We start from the raw sequence: 22,522 nt of genomic DNA, 5'->3' as shown, positions 1-22,522 counted from the left end.
TTCCTCCGGGTGCTCCAGTTTCCTCCCACGCTCCAAAAACACACATTGGTAGGTGGACTGGAGACTCAAAAGTGTCCGTAGGTGTGAGTGAATGTGTGAGTGTGTGTTGCCCTGTGGAGGACTGGTGCCCCCTCCAGGGTGTGTTCCCGCCTTGTGCCCAGTGATTGGAGGAATCCATCCAAGAAATCCATCACATGCTCCAGCTTGAAAAAGCGCAGCAGGAGCATGTGATGGGTTTGTTCTGTTCTTGGGGATAATATTCTATCCAAAAGTGTGTGTGAGATTTGTTTTTTTTTTTTCATACTTTTCTCCTATTAAATCTTGGAAGACTTGTACATGTCTTATTGTGTTTGTCCACGCAGACACAGAGAGAACACACCACACTCCTCACAGACAGTCACCCGGAGGAAACCCACGCAGACACAGAGAGAACACACCACACTCCTCACAGACAGTCACCTGGAGGAAACCCATGCAGATACAGGGAGAACACACCACACTCCTCACAGACAGTCACCCGGAGGAAACCCACACAGACACAGGGAGAACACACCACACTCCTCACAGACAGTCACCCGGAGGAAACCCACGCAGACACAGGGAGAACACACCACACTCCTCACAGACAGTCACCTGGAGGAAACCCACACAGACACAGGGAGAACACACCACACTCCTCACAGACAGTCACCCGGAGGAAACCCACGCAGACACAGGGAGAACACACCACACTCCTCACAGACAGTCACCTGGAGGAAACCCACGCAGATACAGGGAGAACACACCACACTCCTCACAGACAGTCACCTGGAGGAAACCCACGCAGACACAGAGAGAACACACCACACTCCTCACAGACAGTCACCCGGAGGAAACCCACGCAGACACAGAGAGAAAACACCACACTCCTCACAGACAGTCACCCGGAGGAAACCCACGCAGACACAGAGAGAACACACCACACTCCTCACAGACAGTCACCCGGAGGAAACCCACGCAGACACAGAGAGAACACACCACACTCCTCACAGACAGTCACCTGGAGGAAACCCACGCAGATACAGGGAGAACGCACCACACTCCTCACAGACAGTCACCCAGAGGAAACCCACACAGACACAGGGAGAACACACCACACTCCTCACAGACAGTCACCCGGAGGAAACCCACGCAGACACAGGGAGAACACACCACACTCCTCACAGACAGTCACCCAGAGGAAACCCACACAGACACAGGGAGAACACACCACACTCCTCACAGACATTCACCCGGAGGAAACCCACGCAGACACAGAGAGAAAACACCACACTCCTCACAGACAGTCACCTGGAGGAAACCCACACAGACACAAAGAGAACACACCACACTCCTCACAGACAGTCACCCGGAGGAAACCCACACAGACACAGGGAGAACACATCACACTCCTCACAGACAGTCACCTGGAGGTTGGTTCCATTGTCTTTACTGAGGAACCCTTGAAGAGTGTTAACAGAGTGTCAGTGTACTATTTCCAGGGCTGGTTTGTCCATGGAGAAGATCTGAATGAGGTATGGCTGATGAATGCCCCCCCCCACTCCCAGCAGAAGCTGGTCATTTGGGCTGATGTGGGCAGGGAACATTCATCTCCGCGATGTAGGAACACAGTTCTTACTCCATTTGCAGCAGCCCCAGGATCAGATGCTTCCATAGTTTTATAATTAGATCAGAGGAGATGTTCAGGGCATGACGCTGCAGCTTAGACTTTACCATCTCTGGATGTGTTTCATCATCCATCCTCCCTCTCTCTTCCCCGTTAGATAGGGAGGTATTTATAGGGCCCGTTTGCTCGGGAGGAGGCAGATCAGACGCTGGTTAACATCAGACCCGGTGACGTGTGGTTCCTCTCTCCTGCTCCAGACTCGCAGTGAGGAGTTACATAAGCCCCCGCGGCATGACTCATCCTCGTCTGAAGGTGAAGGGGATACTTTCCCCCAAATCTAGACTCTGTCTGAGCACCCGTCTCGACCTTGAGTGCCCTGTAATTTGAGAGGGATTTTTGTGAAAGACGGTGGCGATGGTTTAGTGACCCGTACCAGCTTTCATCCCCAAATTATCCTCAGCAGGCTGACCACAGTCTGGACGCTTTCTGGCAGCTCTGAGCAATGATTCTGTGGTTTGTGTGTGTGTGTGTATAGCAGGTTTAACTCATGCTGTGGGGACTTGTCGTCTTTGTGGGGACTGTGGTAATGCAGACCTTTCTTGAGAACTGTCTTTGCACCAAAAAAAACTCTCACCACTGTTTATGTTCATTCAGTAGCTCTGCATTTTTTAAGGTGGAATGGTGTGTTTGAGTAAGACGCCGACAGTTGTTTTTGTGGCTGAAGTGTAAATTGTCTGTAAGTGTTTATCCACCGTTTGAATTCCTACAGAAACTCATTCGTAACTATAGCACTTTCCTGAATTTAGAGTCAGTTCCACCTTAAGCAGAAATAAGGCAATGCCACCTACTTGTGGAACAGGAATAGAGCAATATACACATCTCTTTTGATGCTTTTCAACATTTGGAGGTCTCCCACCGTCCAAACACCTCCAGATGCCGATTCTCAGCCGTGGCTCAGATTGAGGGAGTGAGCTCTTGAGACACTTTGTTCACAGGGCTGCGTACAAACAACAGACATTTTATGGCAGTATTCAAACCAGAGAGGAACGAAATGTAATTTTTTTAGCGTACAATTACAGCTTCAAAATCACTGTGATGATTCACTGAGCTGTAACAAGGGGAATAGAGCTTCTCTCTGTGCTGCTCTGATCTCAGCCCTTCAGAAACTGCACTATGTAACTTTATTAGCGGTGTAAGAAACCGCATCCCCTCCCTCTTCTCCCCCATTGATTTCAGTACAGTGCTGTAAAGACTCATTACACTGGGGGAGCCCCAGGGGCACAGATGTGTTGAGATTTGGGTCAGGTTTAGGTTTAGGTTTGGGGCTTGAGTAAGTAGGAGTTATATGGTTAAGAAAGGGGCCAATCAAATGTCCTCACAATGCTGTGCGTGTGTGTGCATGTCAGTGTTGTGTAGGAGTTTTAAGGTGGTTTTAATTCGGGTCATTAGTTCGGACCAGAGCAGAAGATCGTCTCCTACACGTTTAAAACTCTGTGGACACCACATCAGCATTTGTTTCTGAAATGAAGGGTATCAGTGGGGAACTACAGCCACTGCCACAGTTTCCCTGTGAATCAGAGTACAGGGCACACCTCAGTAGGACCTCATGGTCCCTGTGCTAACCCTAGTGCTAAAATCACAGTGCATGCGACAATAAAATAAGCTCCTCCCATTATTTATACAGTAATGGAGAATGCAGTATCACAGGGAAAGCTCTACTGTTGCTGGTGTGGAGAGTTAATGCTATTCATGGCTTCACTTTTCATATTCTGTGTGTGTGTGTGTGTCCTGTAGGTGTGGATCCCTCCCTGCAGGTAGATCACCGGATCCAGGCCTCCTCCCAGGTTGCTCCACCCACCTCCAAACACAACAAACCCCGAGCAGCCAACTCACGGGATGAACGCTTCAGATCAGGTCAGGACCCTCCGCCCCTCAGCACCGTCACCAGAGCTCCACAGACCCGTGTGTTAGAGTCATCTGAATATAAACAGACCGTTTCTGCAGCATAGTTTGTGGCTAACGCGCTGGTGGCGGAGTATGTTGATTTGTGCAGATTCACTGGTTTTTGTGACATTGCAGAATAGTGATTTTTGCCCCTGTACAAAGTCCCAGTTCCATTTCTAATTTTCACTCCTATTCTTGCAATTTATAACTGAGTTAAAGGGTGTAGTGGTTAAAAACTTCCCCTAAAACACGGGCCAACCCTTGAAGAGCCTGATACAACCACAATCACACTCATCAGAACACAAACGTGCTTTGTTCCCAGGCGACTAGCGCCGCTCTGTAGCAGCTCTGCACCAGTCTGCAGTGATATCAGAGGAGCTGCTGGACTATAGTTACATTTAGGGCCTCATTCTCCTTCAGAAGAGTTCCACCATCATCCACCTCTCTTCACTCTTCTGTGGAACTGGAAGTTTACAGCTTATTACTGAGGCATCAGTCGGCTACCAGCAGTGCTTTAGGTTTGTTATGAGTTTAAAGGAGAAAGTACTGACATCTGTGGGGGTCATGTGAACATTCAACCTACCCCTCTTTCCCAAAAGGAACTGAGACCCCCACCTCTAGGCAGAACAGAGGGGCGAGTGGGGTATTGGGACGGGGCAGAAGTGTGTGGAGTAGAGAGTGATGATCTGGACGAGTGTGTTATGAAATGTAAAGTGTTCATATATTGCCTTAAACTCACTGGAGAACAGTTCATTTTTCTGTGATATGGGTCCTTTAATGAAAATAGATAGAGTTGTCCTGGAGCTGTGACTGTGACTGATATTTGGTGTGTGTGTGTGTGTGTGTGTGTGTGTGTGTGTGTGTGTGTGTGTGTGTGTGTTCCTGCAGACCTGCATACAGAAGCAGTCCAGGCAGCTTTGGCAAAGTACAAAGAGAGGAAGATGCCAATGCCCTCAAAGAGACGCTCGGTTCTAGTGCAGTCTTCAGTAGAGGCATGCACCCCCCCAGGTAAAGACACACACACACACACACACACACACACACACACACAACCTGCAGACACTTCCCTTTCAGACGCCTCACTCAGGGACCTATGTGTTCTGCGGGTTTATATTCGGTTCCTCTGTGCGACTCACGCTTTTAATTTGAAATTCTTCTCAAGGAAGCGGCACTGAATTTAAATCATCCCTTCACCCAGATCCACTCTGAGCTCGAATACAGAACACACCCCAAGTTTCATTCCTCAGACGTTCGCACGGTGTGAAGCAGAGACGAGATCCCGGATCATGTTTTCAGTTCGTTAATCTATTATTACCCAGTGTAAACGCCATTGGTCAGAATGCATGTCTGTGAACCAATCAGAATCCTGTGACTCACGGAAACACACCCTCAGCTCTGGTGTGCTGTGTTCTCGGGCAGCTGTGTGCGGCGCTGGGTTCTTGTGAGTGTTGGCCGGCCTCCGTTCTGACCCCACATGAGATCAGCTTGGCATTTTGATATTTACAAATGCACGAGGAATGCAGGACTGTTTTTCTGAATAATGATCTCATTATTTTTCTGTGAAAGAGCTTTTTTTTCTGTGCGCTCTGATCCCAGGACACCTGCCCACTCTCCACTTATATAACTCAGAGTATAGAAATAGTCTCTCTGACCCCAGTCCACTCTGGAGATCAGTGTGATGGTAATAAGGTTTTTCTCTGCTTCTCAGTTTTCTCAGTTCACGGAGTGCAAACCCACCACAGATATGTGTGTGTGTGTGTGTGTGTGTGTGTGTACACGGCCAAGGATTTTGTGACTTAGACAATTACTGTATCCAGTGCCATCTTCCTCATCCGACATGAAGCTGTCCTAGGGTTCAGGGGTGTGTCCGTGGGGGGACTGGGCTGGGCATGACCCACACAGAGGAATCATCTACACTTCCAATGTTAAAGATATGCTCTGAGTGTTCGAGGGTGTGTACGTCCTTTAGTATTTATTTCATTTGCTCCTTTCATCCTCTAGATGTTTTCACCTGTGTCTTGTTTATTCTCTTGTTGTTGTTGTTGTTGTTGTTGTTGTTGTTGTTTTCTTATTGACCCAGGCCCCTGTCTTTAAAGAGGATGTGTGAGTTTGAGGCAGCTCTCAGTGTCACGTTATGAGAGTGTGTCTGCGCAGCTGGACTCAACCATCTCACACAAACCGCGGTGTGTGTGTGTATCTTCAGAGAGAGAATAAGAAAAAGGAGGGAAAGAGACAAACATAAGAAGAGAGAGAGAGAGTAGGAAAGAAGAGGGAGAGAGAGAGATGCCATGGAAACACGGGTCATAAAATCTTAATCGGATCTTACAGAGTATTATTAATTTACTTCTTCTTTCTCACAGGATAAAGACCCCAGACCCTTACAAATTGGATGCTGTAACTGTTTTTCTTTTGTCCATCCCTCCTCAGTAATTGTTTACATAGCCTATTTGTAGCAATAGCAATCAATATATTGGTTGATGCCCACCCAAAGAGCAGGTCCTAATGGCACCTCTGCTAGGGTTTCAGAGCAGTTCATTGGGTCCTGAGCCTCAGTCGATCTCCTGGAGTCATCAGTGAGGGTCAGACCTGTTTACACCAGGTCATGGGCTCTCTGTTAAACCTTTATTGTGTAGCGCAGGGGGAACTCAGATAGGGAACTTTCCACAGACGTCCACAGGCCTCGGGGTCCGGGGGGAGCTTGTGTCTCTCAGGCCCTTAGTCTTTACACAAGTCAGAATCACTTTGAGGCATGAGGAATTTCAGCTACAAAACTGAGCCTCAGTGAGTGTGAGAATGTCCACAGGTGTGAGTGTGAATGAGTGACTGGGTGAGTGTGTGAGATTGTCCACAGGTGTGAGTGTGACTGGGTGAGTGTGTGAGAATGTCCACAGGTGTGAGTGTGAATGAGTGACTGGGTGAGTGTGTGAGATTGTCCACAGGTGTGAGTGTGAATGAGTGACTGGGTGAGTGTGTGAGATTGTCCACAGGTGTGAGTGTGAATGAGTGACTGGGTGAGTGTGTGAGAATGTCCACATGTGTGAGTGTGACTGGGTGAGTGTGTAAGAATGTCCACAGGTGTGAGTGTGAATGAGTGACTGGGTGAGTGTGTGAGAATGTCCACAGGTGTGAGTGTGAATGAGTGACTGGGTGAGTGTGTGAGATTGTCCACAGGTGTGAGTGTGAATGAGTGACTGGGTGAGTGTGTGAGATTGTCCACAGGTGTGAGTGTGAATGAGTGACTGGGTGAGTGTGTGAGATTGTCCACAGGTGTGAGTGTGACTGGGTGAGTGTGTGAGAATGTCCACAGGTGTGAGTGTGACTGGGTGAGTGTGTGAGAATGTCCACAGGTGTGAGTGTGAATGAGTGACTGGGTGAGTGTGTGAGATTGTCCACAGGTGTGAGTGTGAATGAGTGACTGGGTGAGTGTGTGAGATTGTCCACAGGTGTGAGTGTGAATGAGTGACTGGGTGAGTGTGTGAGAATGTCCACGGGTGTGAGTGTGAATGAGTGACTGGGTGAGTGTGTGAGATTGTCCACAGGTGTGAGTGTGACTGGGTGAGTGTGTGAGATTGTCCACAGGTGTGAGTGTGAATGAGTGACTGGGTGAGTGTGTGAGATTGTCCACAGGTGTGAGTGTGTGGGTGAGTGTGTGAGATTGTCCACAGGTGTGAGTGTGAATGAGTGACTGGGTGAGTGTGTGAGAATGTCCACAGGTGTGAGTGTGTGGGTGAGTGTGTGAGATTGTCCACAGGTGTGAGTGTGAATGAGTGACAGTGATTCCAGCTTTATTCCAAACTCATCACGACTCTCATCAGGATGAAACTGTTCCAGAAAATGAATGAATGAATGAATGAATATAAAAGAGAAGAAGAGTGATATAAACATATACACGGAGTGTGAAGACCCTGCAGATTTAATGAAAGGTTCCTCAGGAAGAAGTGGTTCTGTGGTGGTCTTGCTGTTGTTGTGCTGTGAATGTACAGTGGCCTGGGTGCTGCACTGCTCTTTGTTTAATGGAGTAAAGAGCTGCAGAAAGCTGGTCTTCTTGGGATAATCCTCTCTCTAATGGCACCCAGCGAAGGGTTAACAGGATTAGGGGTTCAGAGGCAGGGGACGAGGGGGTTGGGGTCACCCCCTGTGAGTGTGTGACTCATTCAGACAGTCTTCTGGGGATTACTTCATGGTCTGAGGGCTCCATTGTGCTTTGAAAAGTGATACACAAATGCACACACACACACACACACACTAAACACTGTGATTAGAGCAGTAATGGGGTGGGCTGATGATCCAGATGCACCCCTTTATCGTGCTCTCTCTCTGCCCCCTGAGAGGCAGCTTGGCCCTGGACATGTTAAGTCCTCCAATTAGGGACCCTCCGTGTCCAGCAGGACCCTCATTTGTCCCCCACACGTCTTTTCGTTGTCCATGTTTTTGCTAAAGACACGTAAGAAGTCGTCTAAAAGCCTCAGTTTCCTGAAATAATCACGGTATAGATTTATTTAAATTATCATGGAAGATGATAAATGGGCGGTTAGTGTCCTCATCCAGGGTGCTGAGCTACAGTGACAGTGTTAATATTCATTCATTCATAATCTGCTTCAATCACAGCTTGCTGCAAGGCAAGAACACACCCTGAACAGACCATCACACACTCAGCCCTGTCACTCACTCACACACACACCTGTGGACAGTTTCACACACTCACCCAGTCACACACACACACATCTGTGGACAGTTTCACACACTCACCCAGTCACACACACATACACACACACACACATCTGTGGACAGTTTCACACACTCACCCAGTCACACACACACACATCTGTGGACGGTTTCACCAAGTCTCTCACACACACACACACACACACACACACACACACATCTGTGGACAGTTTCACACACTCACCCAGTCTCACACACATACACACACACACATCTGTGGACAGTTTCACACACTCACCAAGTCACACACACACACACACACACACACACATCTGTGGACAGTTTCACACACTCACCCAGTCACACACACACACATCTGTGGACAGTTTCACCCAGTCTCTCTCACACACACACACACACATCTGTGGACAGTTTCACACACACATACACACACACACATCTGTGGACAGTTTCACACACTCACCCAATCTCACACACACACACACATCTGTGGACAGTTTCACACACTCACCCAGTCACACACACATACACACACACACACACATCTGTGGACAGTTTCACACACTCACCCAGTCACACACACATACACAGACACACACACATCTGTGGACAGTTTCACACACTCACCCAGTTACTCACACACACACACACACACACATCTGTGGACAGTTTCACACACTCACCCAGTTACTCACACACACACACACACACACATCTGTGGACAGTTTCACACACACAGACACACACACACACATCTGTGGACAGTTTCACACACTCACCCAGTCACACACACATACACACACACACATATGTGGACAGTTTCACCCAATCTCACACACACACACACATCTGTGGACAGTTTCACACACTCACCCAGTCACACACACATACACACACACACACACACATCTGTGGACAGTTTCACACACTCACCCAGTCACACACACATACACACACACACACACACATCTGTGGACAGTTTCACACACTCACCCAGTCACACACACATACACACACACATATGTGGACAGTTTCACACACTCACCCAGTCACACACACATACACACACACACACACATCTGTGGACAGTTTCACACACTCACCCAGTAACACACACACACACACACATCTGTGGACAGTTTCACACATTCACCCAGTTACTCACACACACACACACACACACACACACACACACACACACACACACAAACACACACACACACACATCTGTGGACAGTTTCACACACTCACCCAGTCACTTACACACACACACATCGGTGGACAGTTTCACACACTCACCCAGTCACACACACACATCTGTGGATAGTTTCACACACTCATCCAGTCACAAACACACACACACACACGTGTGGATAGTTTCACACGCTCATCCAGTCACACACACACACACACACTCACCCAATCTCTCACGCAAACGCTCACACACTCTATGGACTATGGACAGTTTCACACACTCCACCTACCATTCTCTTCCAGGGGAAACCCACACAGACACAGGGAGAACACTCCACACCCCGAGGCGAGTGGTTGTTATCAGCAGGTTGTGAAGGTGTGATGGAGCCTCACGTCTCGGAGGAAGGTGCTGCGTGCGCTCTCTCAGCTGACGGCAGGAGCAGCTAGTGCCTGAAAGTGGGGAGAAAACGGAGTAGACGTTTAAAGGACGTCCCCTGTGTGACCCGTGTCTCCATTCTCCTCTCCAGCTGAGACATGATCAGCATCATGCTCCGGATCTGCTGGACGCTTTCTGCAGTGATTGCTCTCTGTGGGTTATTAATAGCACAATTAGCGTTTAACCAAAGCTCTCCCACCTGCAGACTCTTCACCACCCACCTCCCCCTCCCTCTCCCTTTCCCCCTCTCTCTCTCTCTCTCTCTCTCTCTCTCTCTCCCCTGACGTGACTGTTACTACGTGTTATAAAAGCAAATATAAATAGAAGCAAAGTAGATGTAACTACACTTCATGGCCAAAACTTTGCAGACACCATATCATCCCACATTTCTTCTAAAAGGAACAGTATTAAAGGAACACTAGGTAAGATGTGTGTTTCCCCCCTACAACACTGTACTGAAATAGATGGGTAGGGGATGGGTAGGTTGGTTTCCTACCCTCCTCCAAACATTTCTGCAGTGCTGAGGCCTGAGTAGCAGTTTAGCAGTAGTAGTTTTCCCTAGTTGCAGCTCAGTGGAGCATCACACTGACTCTGAAGCTGTAAAATTAAGCTAAAAATATTACATAATGTTCCTTTAAAAGAGAGTTTGTCCTCTCTTTGCCCCTCTATGATGAGAAGGCTTATATTACTGATGTTGGAGAAGTAGTTCTGGATCTGAAACCAACCCAGTGGTGTTTGGTGGAGCTCCATCACTGCGTCTTCTTCTATTGGACAGTGTTGATCTATGGAGGTTATATACAAACTGTGTGTGTACAAATGAACGCCAACCATTGACCAGAATGGTTCACATTCAGCTCCTGTTGTGAGCCCCGATGTTTACTGTAAACTGCACTGTGGGATTTTGCAGTGCCCTCAGATTACACTTCAGTAATCTTCGGATTTAGAAACTACGAGAAAAATTGCGTCGCACTCAGTAATGCGGGGCCCTGAACTTAACACTGCCATAGCAACAACCAGCAGTGTCACACACAGATCAAACCCCCGGATCAATGACTCTGACACTTTAACTCTTTAAAGGGGACATAGGGGGCATTAAAATGTTACACGCTCCTGTGTTATTTTTAATATTAACTGCTTATGCCAGCTGTTATAACGTCTTATTTGAGCTTCTTACAAATGCATTTATACAGTTTTTGTAAAAGATGTATCATTTATAAAGAAGAATGGTAAAGAAATAAAGACTTTTAAAAATAAGACTTAATAAGACACTGTGGTTGGTGCAGAGTCACTGTGCTGCTGTCTCCTGGTTTAATGGGAGTGTTTTAACTGAACTCTGTCCAAACTGCTCTTAACCACAAGTGACTGATATGGATTTTCCAGCTACACACACACACACACACACACACACACACACGTATCAAAATCTGATTCATTAATGAGTTTTTTGGGAAGGCCTGTTTTGTTTCTGTTGGTGTGTGTGTGTGTGTGTGTGTGTGTGTGTGTGTGTGTGTGTGTGCCCCATGCTTTCTCTAACTGTCAAGTTGCATGGTGTTAATACAGCCCTCTGTGTGTTTGGCAACCCTGAGGATTTGGCGCCCTCTCTGGTGATAATGTGAAATTGCACAAAACATGCCAAAGAACATTTTGTGACGTGGGTTGCGCTGTTCCATTTTTCCAGAGAGGACCAATGTGGTGATAGAAAGCACGTTAACCTTGAAGGATTATTCACAGAGAACTGGGTCAGAACTCAGTGATGGAAATGTCTTTTACATTTTAGAGTTAGTGCGGCGTTTCTGTCAAATACAGTGAGTTTTTCAAGCTTCAAAAGAAATACATTAATTTGAATTAGAGAGGAATGACATCAAGACAAAATTATTTTCCACCCATGCCTCGTGAGCTCAAGCCAGCGCTCTGCACCCCACAAGTAGGTGTGGATACTTGCTGATAACTACGTGTTCGTGTACGCATCATGGCTGCCTCGCGTATGCTATGTCCGTTTGGTGCCTCCGTGAGGGAACCGTGTTGTTTTGTTGTTCTGGAAGGGGGCTACGTGAATAAAGCTAACAGTTGTATCTCTAATCCACCTGTGTGTGTCTCATCCACACAGACACCTCCTCTGCGTCAGAGGACGAGGGTTCTCTACGGCGACAGGGACGGATGGCCACCTCGTCTCCGTACCAGTCGCATCCCACGGTGGAGCACTGGTTTAACCGGGTCATCCAGGGCTCCTCCACTTCCTCCTCTGCCTCCTCCACCTCCTCCCACCCAGGGGGGCGGAGCCACAGCACCAATGCCACTTCCGGTTCTACAGCAACCGTCCTGGCTGACCTCATGTCTCACACGCAACTCGGTTAGTAGCTCACACACTTCTGTACACACACACACACACAAACACACTCCCATTTATGGACTTTACAACATCTGTTCCTACTGTGTTGCGTTGTAACAGTGTTGAGCGATTCTACCCACTCCATTATTATCCATGTAGTTTCTAGACTCTATAAACCAGCTACTACCTTATACACCGTATACCTCAGAGACCCTATAAACCAGCTACTACCGTATATACCCCATATACAAGCTACTCCCTATATACCCCATATGCCTCAGAGACCCCATATACCCCAGAGACATACATACTCCTTCTGGACCATGGGTACAGCTACTTCTAATACACCTTATGTGCTGTAAAGACTGTAGCATCTCTTCCCCATGTGCCCCATAGACCTCTCAGGCCCTATATACCACCCTACATATTCCTCCAAGGTCCTATAAACCCCTATCCCCCATATACACCTGCTATACTGTGCAGCTGTGTGTAGCGTAGTGTCTGTTATACACTCGGCACTGGCCTTGTTCTGCTCACTTCTGACAAACTACCTACGGAGCAGGTTCCACTCCAGCAGCATGTGCTTCTGCTTTAATTGGGCTCTTTCTGACATCTCTCTGACACTTCTGTGAACTGTTGCGGCTCCTGTTGACAAGCTGTGTGCATGTGCGCGCGTGTGTGTGTGTGTGTGTGTGTGTGTGTGTGTGTGTGTATAGACCTTGAATTTTAAATGGGATTCAACCGACATCGCCTTCAGCTCCTCTTTCTCTCTCTCTCTCTCTCTCTCTCTCTCTCTCTCTCTCTCTCTCTCTCTCATTCTCTCTCTCTTTTCTCTCTCTCTCTTTTCTCTCTCTCTCTCTCTCTCTCTCTCTCTCATTCTCTCTCTCTCTTTACTCTCTCTCCTCACTCTCTCTCTCTCCTCTCTCCTCATTCTCTCTCCACTCTCTCTCTCTCCACTCTCCTCATTCTCTCTCTCTCCTCTCTCTCTCTCTTTCTCATTCTCTCTCTCTCTTTACTCTCTCTCCTCTCTCCTCACTCTCTCTCTCTCTCTCTCTCTCTGTCTCTCCACTCTCCTCATTCTCTCTCTCTCCTCTCTCTCTCTTTCTCATTCTCTCTCTCTCTTTACTCTCTCTCCTCTCTCCTCATTCTCTCTCTCCTCTCTCTCTCTCTCCTCGTTCTCTCTCTCTTCACTCTCTCTCCTCTCTCCTCACTCTCTCTCTCTCCTCACTCTCTCCTCTCTCTTCACTCTCTCTCTCCTCTCTCCTCTCTCTCTCTCTCCTCATTCTCTCTCTCTTCACTCTCTCTCCTCTCTCCTCACTCTCTCTCTCTCCTCACTCTCTCCTCTCTCTTCACTCTCTCTCTCTCTCCTCATTCTCTCTCTCTCTTTACTCTCTCTCCTCTCTCCTCCTCATTCTCTCTCTCCTCTCTCTCTCTCTCCTCGTTCTCTCTCTCTTCACTCTCTCTCCTCTCTCCTCACTCTCTCTCTCTCCTCACTCTCTCCTCTCTCTTCACTCTCTCTCTCCTCTCTCTCTCTCTCCTCATTCTCTCTCTCTTCACTCTCTCTCTCCTCTCTCTTCACTCTCCTCTCTCCTCACTCTCTCTCTCTCTCTCTCTCCTCTCTCTCTCTCCTCTCTCCACTTCCTCTCTCTCTCTCTCTCTCTCTCTCTCTCTCTCTCTACGATGTATTCACCCAGCTCATCAAAAGTGGCTGTGCATATTTCTATCCCACTCACACACTCACACAGTTTCACTTTCTCTCAAAGCCCTTTTCCACCAAGTGAACTCCGGTTCTTGAACTGGTTCCGTTCAGTGTTCTTTGAGCCTTGGTGTGCTCCAGTGAACCCGCCCCCCGCATGTTGAATGAATCCCGCAAATGAATAAAAACACTGTCTAAAAAGATAATAATCCTGCTATAATTACCACACACAGTCAACATTAGAGAAAATAACAAAATAATCAATAATTAATTGTTAATAATTAATTAGGAACTGTACTGTATTATTTGAAGAGCAGATGTTTTTGGTGACATATGCGCGACTGATGGGAGCAAGTGGGAGCGAGACATACTCTAGCGAGAGCAAGTGGAGGCCCTACGAAGACCTCTGCACCAGAGCCAGAGATAAACAGATGGAGTCAGGACAGAGTCATGGTTAACCCACTGTTTCTTAATGAGTCCGCTGGCAAAACTCCTGTCGGTCTCCTCTGTGTCGTAACTGTTAGGTCCCTGTGCTTTTTCTGGCTCTTCTTTAGATTGACATCATCACGATTTGTGCTGAAGAACCTACTACTCTTTGTTTCCAACTGGGAACAAACATTTTACTGCTTTTGTTGGTGGAAATGCACCAAACAGTTCAAGGTACACAAACAGGAACAGAACCCTTTCCACTTTGGTGGATTTGAGCTATTAATTTCTCTCTCTCCGTCTCTTTTTCCTTATCTCTCCCTTTATCTCTTATCATCATCTTTTTCTCATTCTATTCTCATTTGCTTCTTCTCCAGTTTCACTTTCTCTCTCTCTCTCTCTCTCTCTCTCTCTCTCTCTCTCTCTCTCTCTCTCTCTGAGCTCACTTTGGTTGTAATATATCTGTAGAGTTTCAGAAAATAAGCTCAACACTACCCTCTGAAGCTAAGAATCCTGTTTGTTTTCACCCATACACTGGTTTAACCTCTAAACTTTGACCCCTCCCCCAACCCCCAGATAACCACTGTGCTCCTCCGGATGTGACGGGACTCTCAGAGCGCCCCCAGGTGGCGTCGGTCAGGGGGCTTCCCCGCGGATACACTCACACACACACGGGCAGTGCCATGGAAACGGCGGACGGTGAGTTGCAGCATCACACCCTGTAACCACGGCAACAGAGCACTTTCCCCCGGTCTGTGACACGAGCATGCATCACAGCCAATCAGCTCTCAGCGAGGAAAAACTTTCACTTCCTGTCAGCAACAGGACCTCATTTCAAACACACACACACACACACTCACAGCTACATTCATTCTGTGACTCATTGCTCATATCAACAAGTCTTCACAAGTGAATGTGAGCTACAAAACATTCCCAGATTTCTTTATTGTTGTTTTTAAAATCTGATTGTTTTATATCAATGTTATAAATTACACTTATCATTTCAATACGTATTTAACATTTAAATTGTGTGTGTGTGTGTGTGTGTGTGTGTGTGTGTGTAGCATGTGTCTGTGTGTGTTTGAGTGGGTGAGTGAGTTTTCTATGACTGTAATTGAGTGTGTGTTCTGGTGGTTTATCATTTTGCAGCGTATATTAAAGGAAACATATTCTCACATCTGTGACCTGCTTTGGCCAAGATACCACAAGGATCAAACCCCACAGCAGTGTTCTCCCCCTGTGTAAACAGCCCTGTTCAGAACGCCCACTTTCAGCACCTGTTCCTTTAAATGATAATGAGCCACTCGCTGTTCACCCCGACCCCGAGCGCACAGCAGTGAGGAGCGAGGAGCAGAAGCTCTGGTTTTTAGCCGTTTTCACTCTGTTCTCTTTCTTCTCCGTTCTCGTTTTCTCCGTTTTTACTCAGTGCTCTTATTTAGATTCAGTTCAGCTCTTGTTCAGTGGCAACACAAATTTAGAGCACAAACTTTGAGCGTATTAGATTATTATTAGGTATTGGTCCACACACAACCTGTGAAAACACGGCGGTACACTAAAGTGGGAGAGATTAGTCTCAGGGTTGAGGTCTCATTAAAGTCCCTCCATTAAAGTGAAGCCTCAGGTTAAAGTCTCCCATGATGCCCTGAATGTTGTGTTTATTTACGCTCTCTCCCCTCCAGGTAGTGATGGAGGTGAAGGCGGAACTGCGGATGGTATTTATACTCGTTTATTGAATCTCCCTCCTTCCGTTTTTCCCTCCAGTGTTCCTGTTCCTCCCTCAGTCCTCCTTTACACCGTCGGACCCCTAACCCCCCCCCCCAGGCTCGGCACAGTTTAGCAGTTCTCTGCTCTAGCCACAATTAACAGATGGTTATTAACCCCTCACGAGCCGAGGGAGCGAGGTGTGTTAGTGTGAGTGCAGGAAACACACAGAGAGTCAAAGGTTTGGGGACACTTCATGAATTCAGTGTGTGTGTGTGTGTGTGTGTGTGTGTTATGCCTCTTCTATCGGTGTGGGTCACTCAGGTGATGTAACAGAATTAGCCGTTAGTGTTCTCCTCCGCACGTGTTGAGCTCTTGTGTTAAATCAGTTGTAGCCTGCTATTGTCAGATGGAGGGAGACTAAGCTAACAGGGGGATACTGTTAGTAAATTTACTACGTAAATAAAGACGTAAACCTTCTGTAGGGAATGTTATTGCAAACTGCTCAAGGTTTAAATCTTTAAAAACACTTAAAAATCAGAGTGACCCTGAACACAGAAACTGTGCCTGGTCTGGGGTCAGGGACTGAGTGTGTGTCTGGTTTTCTGTGTGTGTCCGCGCTGCACACGCTGTAGTCACAGTGCTGTTGTTATGAGCCGATGGTCTGTACCCTGTGTGTGAGATTTGTGTGTTGTGTTGTTTTATTATTAAATGTGTGGGTGTGTGTCGGAGGGGGCAGTGACAGCTGTAAAGTCACTGTAGGACAGTAACTGTTTAGTATTCATTTTACTGCTCTATTAAAATATGAGTCGTCTGCATGAGCTTCAACTCCCCGACACATACGACTGCTTTTGTTGATTATTCTAAGTGAAGATCAGGAGACTTCTCTACAGAGAACACTGCTAACTTTTAGTGGAAGGCAATGTAAAAACGTTTTTATTGCCAGTCATTTTGGAGCATTTCTATTGGTTGATTCACCACAGTGTGAAGGACAGCTGCTGTGTTCAAATGATGCAGTAAACTAAACATCCACAAAATGGAGATACGTTTTTTGGACAGCAGCAGTAACATCATTGTTGGTGACGTCTTGTATTCTCCTAGACGAATGAGCCAATGGAAGTGGTCCAGAACGACTTGGTGTAAAGTCTTTGTACATTGGGGGCAGCCCGGTGGCGCCCCCAGTGGTGGGTGGTAGTGGGGGGGGGGTAGTTGCTGCCACACAGCTCCAGGGTCTCGGGGTCCTGAGGTCAGTCCCTGGCTCTGATCACTGTCTGTGTGGATTTTGATGTGTTCTCCCTGTATCTGAACGGGTTGTGAGTGTGTGAAACCATCCAACCCCACAGTTGTGAGTGTGGGTAATTGGATAAATGTGTGAGAAACTGTCCACAGGTGTGTGTGTGTGGGGGTGTGTGTGTGTGGAACCGATGACCTGTATTTAGTTAACATTATTAAAACCTGGGAACTGACACAATTTCCTGTTTCTTTCTGCTGTTTTTTATTGGGTTGCTATGGGAACTGCGAACCATTACATTTATATTTTGGATTATGATACTCTTTAGCGTGTGTGTGTGTGTGTGTGTGTGTGTTTGTCAAAGTAATGCCTTAGGTTCAGGCTGTTAATGTCAAACTGTGAATCTCAAGATAATGCTGATATCTGCTGCCCGTTCTATGGCTAATCTTATAGTATGTCCCGACTCCTGAAGTCCTAACCAATTAGAGATAGATTGGCTGTATCTGCCTAGATACCGTGGGAGGAATCATCCTGATTGGACAGATTTCTTCTCAATCTTTTAAAATGTAGTACTTTTGTTTCCAAGCACTTCTTCACACTGAATTAAGAGTAATGCTGTAATGTTTGCAGAATTCAAAGACTATATATATTCCCTGTGTAGAAGTGTGTGTGTGTGTGTGTGTGTTATAAATGCACATATATTCATGACTAGGTGGGTGAACTGTGTGTGGGTCAGGCAGACAGCAGCTGTGTTTACAGTCCCCTGTGGATTAATGTGAGAAAAGGTCTTCAGCGTATATTCTCTCTCACACACACACACACACACACACACACACACACACTCACACACACACACACACACACACACACACACACACACGCTGTTTTCAATGCTTCAGGCTCAGGACAGGGCCCTCCTGTATTTCTGGGGTGTATGGATTTGGATTTATTTTTGTGTAATTATGTATCAATGGCTCTGTGTTTTATCTTTGTTAATGACCTATGATTTTCATTGTTTCAGTTGTTTTGTTTCCTTGATTCACTGATTGATCAAAGTAACACATTTACAAGGGCCTTCGTCTTCTTCTTTGTAATTAGCCTCATGCCCATATTAGGAGCCTCTTTTTTGTCTTTTTAAAATTCGTCCTGCGGTAAACAGAAACATTCTGAAGCCAGTTTGTTTACGAGACACGCTCTCAGGGCGCATGACCTCCCCAAACACCCCCAAACCAACCATAAAGAGATCCGAGTTCTGAACAGATCGGGTTTGGTTATTTACCACATGTTTACCACCAAAAAAATCTGTTAATATTTCCCAAAGAGAAACGCAAGTCAGATCCATCACCGTGTTTATCTTTAAGACAGTGGTGAGGCTTAAGAAAGGTGCCTCAGAGGGCAGCTTGTTGCCAGGCAGCTGAGTCCAGCTGGTCCAATCAGAGCACTCGAGGGGCGGGGCTAATCATTTTCCATTTAAACGACTCAGGGTGACTTTTAATGCCATTCTGCCTCGCTGTGATTGACAGGTCATTGTGCGATGCTGCCATCACCTTCCCTTCATAGCGACCTGACCTGTGTCTTTGTTTACATATCATCCCCGTTCATTTTTATCTCCTCCATCCCTCCCTCTCTCTCTCTCTCTCTCTCTTTCTTTCTCCCGTGCTGTCTCTCTCTCTCTCTCTCTCTCTCTCCCTCTGTCTCTGTCTCTCACCCGAAGGTGTCCCTGTGAACAGTCGTGTTTCGTCTAAAATCCAGCAGCTCTTGAACACGCTGAAGAGACCTAAGCGTCCGCCCCTGCGCGACTTCTTCGTGGACGATTTCGAGGAGCTCCTGGATGGTAGGTTCATAATGGTGTAGACAGAGGCGGGGGGCATTATGGACCTACGATCTGGACGGTTTGTTCATAATGCCCTGAGGATGCTACGGCCATAAACTCATGCCTGGGACGAAAAGCTTTTCAAATTTCAGACTCATGTTATTCACTGATCAGCCTCAACATTAAAGCCACCTCCACGTTTCTGCACCCACTGTGTACTCTCTCAGCTGCTCTGACCACAGAGGAGCACTTAATACTTCTACAATTACAGACTGTAGTCCATCTGTTGCTCTGCATACTTAGTTAGCCCCATTTCACCCTGTTTTTTTTTTGATGATATGATGTGGTGGTGGTGTTATTGTGTGTTTCTAACCGACTAAAAACATCCAGCCGACAGCGTCCTGTGTCACTGATGAAGGACTAGAGGACGAGCGACACACACTGTGCAGCGACAGATGAGCTACTGTCTCTGACTCTACATCTACAAGGTGGACCAACGAGGGAGGAGTGTCTCACAGAGTGGACAGAGAGTGGACACAGGGACACTGCTGTGTCTGATCCACTCTACACCAGCACCACACACACTAACACACCACCAAATGAACACGCTGACATTGATCCACCACCAAATCGTACCTGCTCTGATTATTGAAGAATAGGACAATTGAGGGATACAAAGTATGCAGAGCAACAGAGAAACTACAGTCTGTAATTGTAGAGCTACAGAGTGCTCCTGTCTGGTCAGCTGTACTCAGAGAATGGACAGTGAATGTAGGAAAAAGGAGGTGGTCATAATGTTATGACGTTTGAAAGTTTGTACACTCCGCTTGTACCATCTCCAAAGAAAAGCAGTGTCCCTCTGGAGCAGCTGCACAGGAGCATACGGTCACCATGTCCAGTTCTAAAGGGGTGCAAAGCCCTCTCTCCATCTCCAAACGTGACAAACAGGAGAACTATCTCTCTGCCACGCTGTGACCTGCCCATGACCCATACACACTGAGAGACTGATTGGCTGCTGCTTTTCTCCCAGAGCGTAAATGACCCTCCTGTCCTTCACCTTTAGTGTTTTCAGCGTGAGTGTAATGCAGTTAGTGGTCAGTCAGAGGACTGTCCTTTCGGCCGCTTTGCTTCGCGCTCTGCTCTCTGACGGCTCTCTGTTTAATCTCTCCTGCAGCTACAGCACACACTCTCACTCTCTGTAACTACACACGTGCTTTATGGCTGCGCAGTCGTGTCGGCTTTAAAACTGTGTAACTACAATCATAACCAGTCAACCCAGCGTGTGTGTGTGTGTGTGTGTGTGTGTGTGTGTGTGTGTGTGTGTGTGTTAGACTGATAGTGCTGTATACAAATAAATGTCATGGGAGCCTTTGTGAATTCTAGACTGTAACATGAGGGGCTTGAAACACAAACATATACTTTTCCCTAGTTTCCTCTTCATATCACTTCCTCTTAGCTCTCTTTGGGTGTTGGGGGTAATGTGTAGGGTTTAGGGGGTAAGGGGAATTGTGAAGGGTTTAGGGGGTATGGGGTATTGTGTAGGGTTTGTGGTGTAGGGTGTAGGGTTTATGGTTTAGGGTGTAGGGTTTGTGGTGTAGGGTGTAGGGTTTGTTGTGTCTGGTGTAGGGTTTGTTGTGTCTGGTGTAGGGTTTATGGTTTAGGGTGTAGGTTTTGTGGTATAGGGTTTGTTTTGTAGGGTGTAGGGTTTGTTGTGTCTGGTGTAGGGTTTGTGGTATAGGTTTTGTGGTATAGGGTGTAGGGTTTTGGGTGTAGGTTTTGTGGTATAGGGTTTGTTTTGTAGGGTGTAGGGTTTGTTGTGTCTGGTGTAGGGTTTGTGGTATAGGTTTTGTGGTATAGGGTGTAGGGTATAGTTTAGGGTGTAGGGTTTATGGTGTAGGTTTTGTGGTGTAGGGTGTAGGGTTTGTGGTGTAGGGTGTAGGGTTTGTGGTGTAGGTTTTGTGGTATAGGGTGTAGGGTTTGTGGTGTAGGGTGTAGGGTTTGTGGTGTAGGTTTTGTGGTATAGGGTGTAGGGTTTATGGTGTAAGTTTTGTGGTGTAGGGTGTAGGGTTTATGGTTTAGGGTGTAGGGTTTGTGGTATAGGGTTTGTTTTGTAGGGTTTGTGGTATAGGATGTAGGGTTTGTGGTGTAGGGTGTAGGGTTTATGGTGTAGGGTGTAGGGTTTGTGGTGTAGGGTTTGTGGTGTAGGGTGTAGGGTTTGTGGTGTAGGGTTTGTGGTGTAGGGTGTAGGGTTTGTAGTTTAGGATGTAGGGTTTGTGGTGTAGGGTTTGTGGTATAGGGTGTAGGGTTTGTGGTGTAGGGTGTAGGGTGTAGGGTTTGTTGTGTAGGGTTTGTGGTGTAGGGAGTAGGGTCTGTTGTGTAGGGTTTGTGGTGTAGGGTCTGTTGTGTAGGGTGTAGGGTCTGTTGTGTAGGGTGTAGGGTTTGTGGTGTAGGGTGTAGGGTCTGTTGTGTAGGGTGTAGGGTCTGTTGTGTAGGGTGTAGGGTTTGTGGTATAGGGTGTAGGGTTTGTGGTGTAGGGTGTAGGGTTTGTGGTGTAGGGTGTAGGGTCTGTTGTGGTAGGGTGTAGGGTTTGTGGTATAGGGTGTAGGGTTCGTGGTGTAGGGTGTAGGGTTTGTGGTGTAGGGTGTAGGGTCTGTTGTGTAGGGTGTAGGGTTTGTGGTGTAGGGTGTAGGGTTTGTGGTGTAGGGTGTAGGGTTTGTGGTGTAGGGTCTGTGGTGTAGGGTGTAGGGTTTGTGGTGTAGGGTGTAGGGTTTGTGGTATAGGGTGTAGGGTTTGTTGTGTAGGGTGTAGGGTCTGTGGTGTAGGGTGTAGGATTTGTGGTGTAGGGTGTAGGGTTTGTGGCGTAGGGTGTAGGGTTTGTGGCGTAGGGTGTAGGATTTGTGGTGTAGGGTGTAGGGTTTGTGGTGTAGGGTGTAGGATTTGTGGTGTAGGGTTTGTGGTGTAGGGTTTGTGGTGTAGGGTGTAGGATTTGTGGTGTAGGGTTTGTGGTGTAGGGTTTGTGGCGTAGGGTGTAGGGTTTGTGGCGTAGGGTGTAGGGTTTGTTGTGTAGGGTGTAGGGTTTGTTGTGTAGGGTGTAGGGTTTGTTGTGTCTGGTGTAGGGTTCATTGAATTGCTGGGTTTTGCGGTGCTGCAGGGCACTACCTGCCACTTCAAATTAATCAGACCTCTTCTCTTTCTTTCCTCTGCACCCCATCTTTCATTCACACACACACACAAACTTGTTTATTTTTTTATAGCCTTTTCCCCATGTCATCTCATCCTCATCGTAACAACTGACAGCTCCAACACATTGGACATCTCTCTCTCTCCTCTCTCTCTCTCTCCTCTCTCTCTCTCTCTCTCTCTCTCTCTCTCTCTCTCTCTATCTATCTATCTATCTATCTATCTATCTATCTATCTATCA

At 47.1% G+C, this 22,522-nt stretch overlaps 1 protein-coding gene across 4 annotated transcripts in view; it reads left to right on the top strand.

Annotated features, from left to right (window-relative positions):
• Nucleotides 1-22,522, top strand: part of dip2a (disco-interacting protein 2 homolog A) — a 128,836-nt gene that overhangs the window by 82,698 nt on the left and 23,616 nt on the right. For 3 of the 4 annotated variants that reach the window (XR_010804650.1, XM_066686274.1, XM_066686273.1), the window contains exons 3-7: nucleotides 3,440-3,559; nucleotides 4,478-4,597; nucleotides 12,013-12,255; nucleotides 14,933-15,055; nucleotides 16,036-16,068. Coding sequence is in view for 3 of the 4 variants with exons in the window: in XM_066686274.1 (XP_066542371.1) it covers nucleotides 3,440-3,559; nucleotides 4,478-4,597; nucleotides 12,013-12,255; nucleotides 14,933-15,055; nucleotides 16,036-16,068 (639 nt within the window). In the remaining variant the exon portion in view is untranslated. Of the gene's footprint in view, nucleotides 1-3,439; nucleotides 3,560-4,477; nucleotides 4,598-12,012; nucleotides 12,256-14,932; nucleotides 15,056-16,035; nucleotides 16,069-19,002; nucleotides 19,123-22,522 lie in introns of all 4 variants that reach the window. The other variant, XM_066686276.1, reaches the window with a different exon arrangement.

This window comes from Hoplias malabaricus, chromosome 12 (genome assembly GCF_029633855.1).
Source record: "Hoplias malabaricus isolate fHopMal1 chromosome 12, fHopMal1.hap1, whole genome shotgun sequence".
Classification (NCBI taxonomy): Eukaryota; Metazoa; Chordata; class Actinopteri; order Characiformes; family Erythrinidae; genus Hoplias; species Hoplias malabaricus.
Note: the sequence above shows the minus strand (reverse complement) of the source record. Positions and strands in the feature narration are given on the sequence as shown.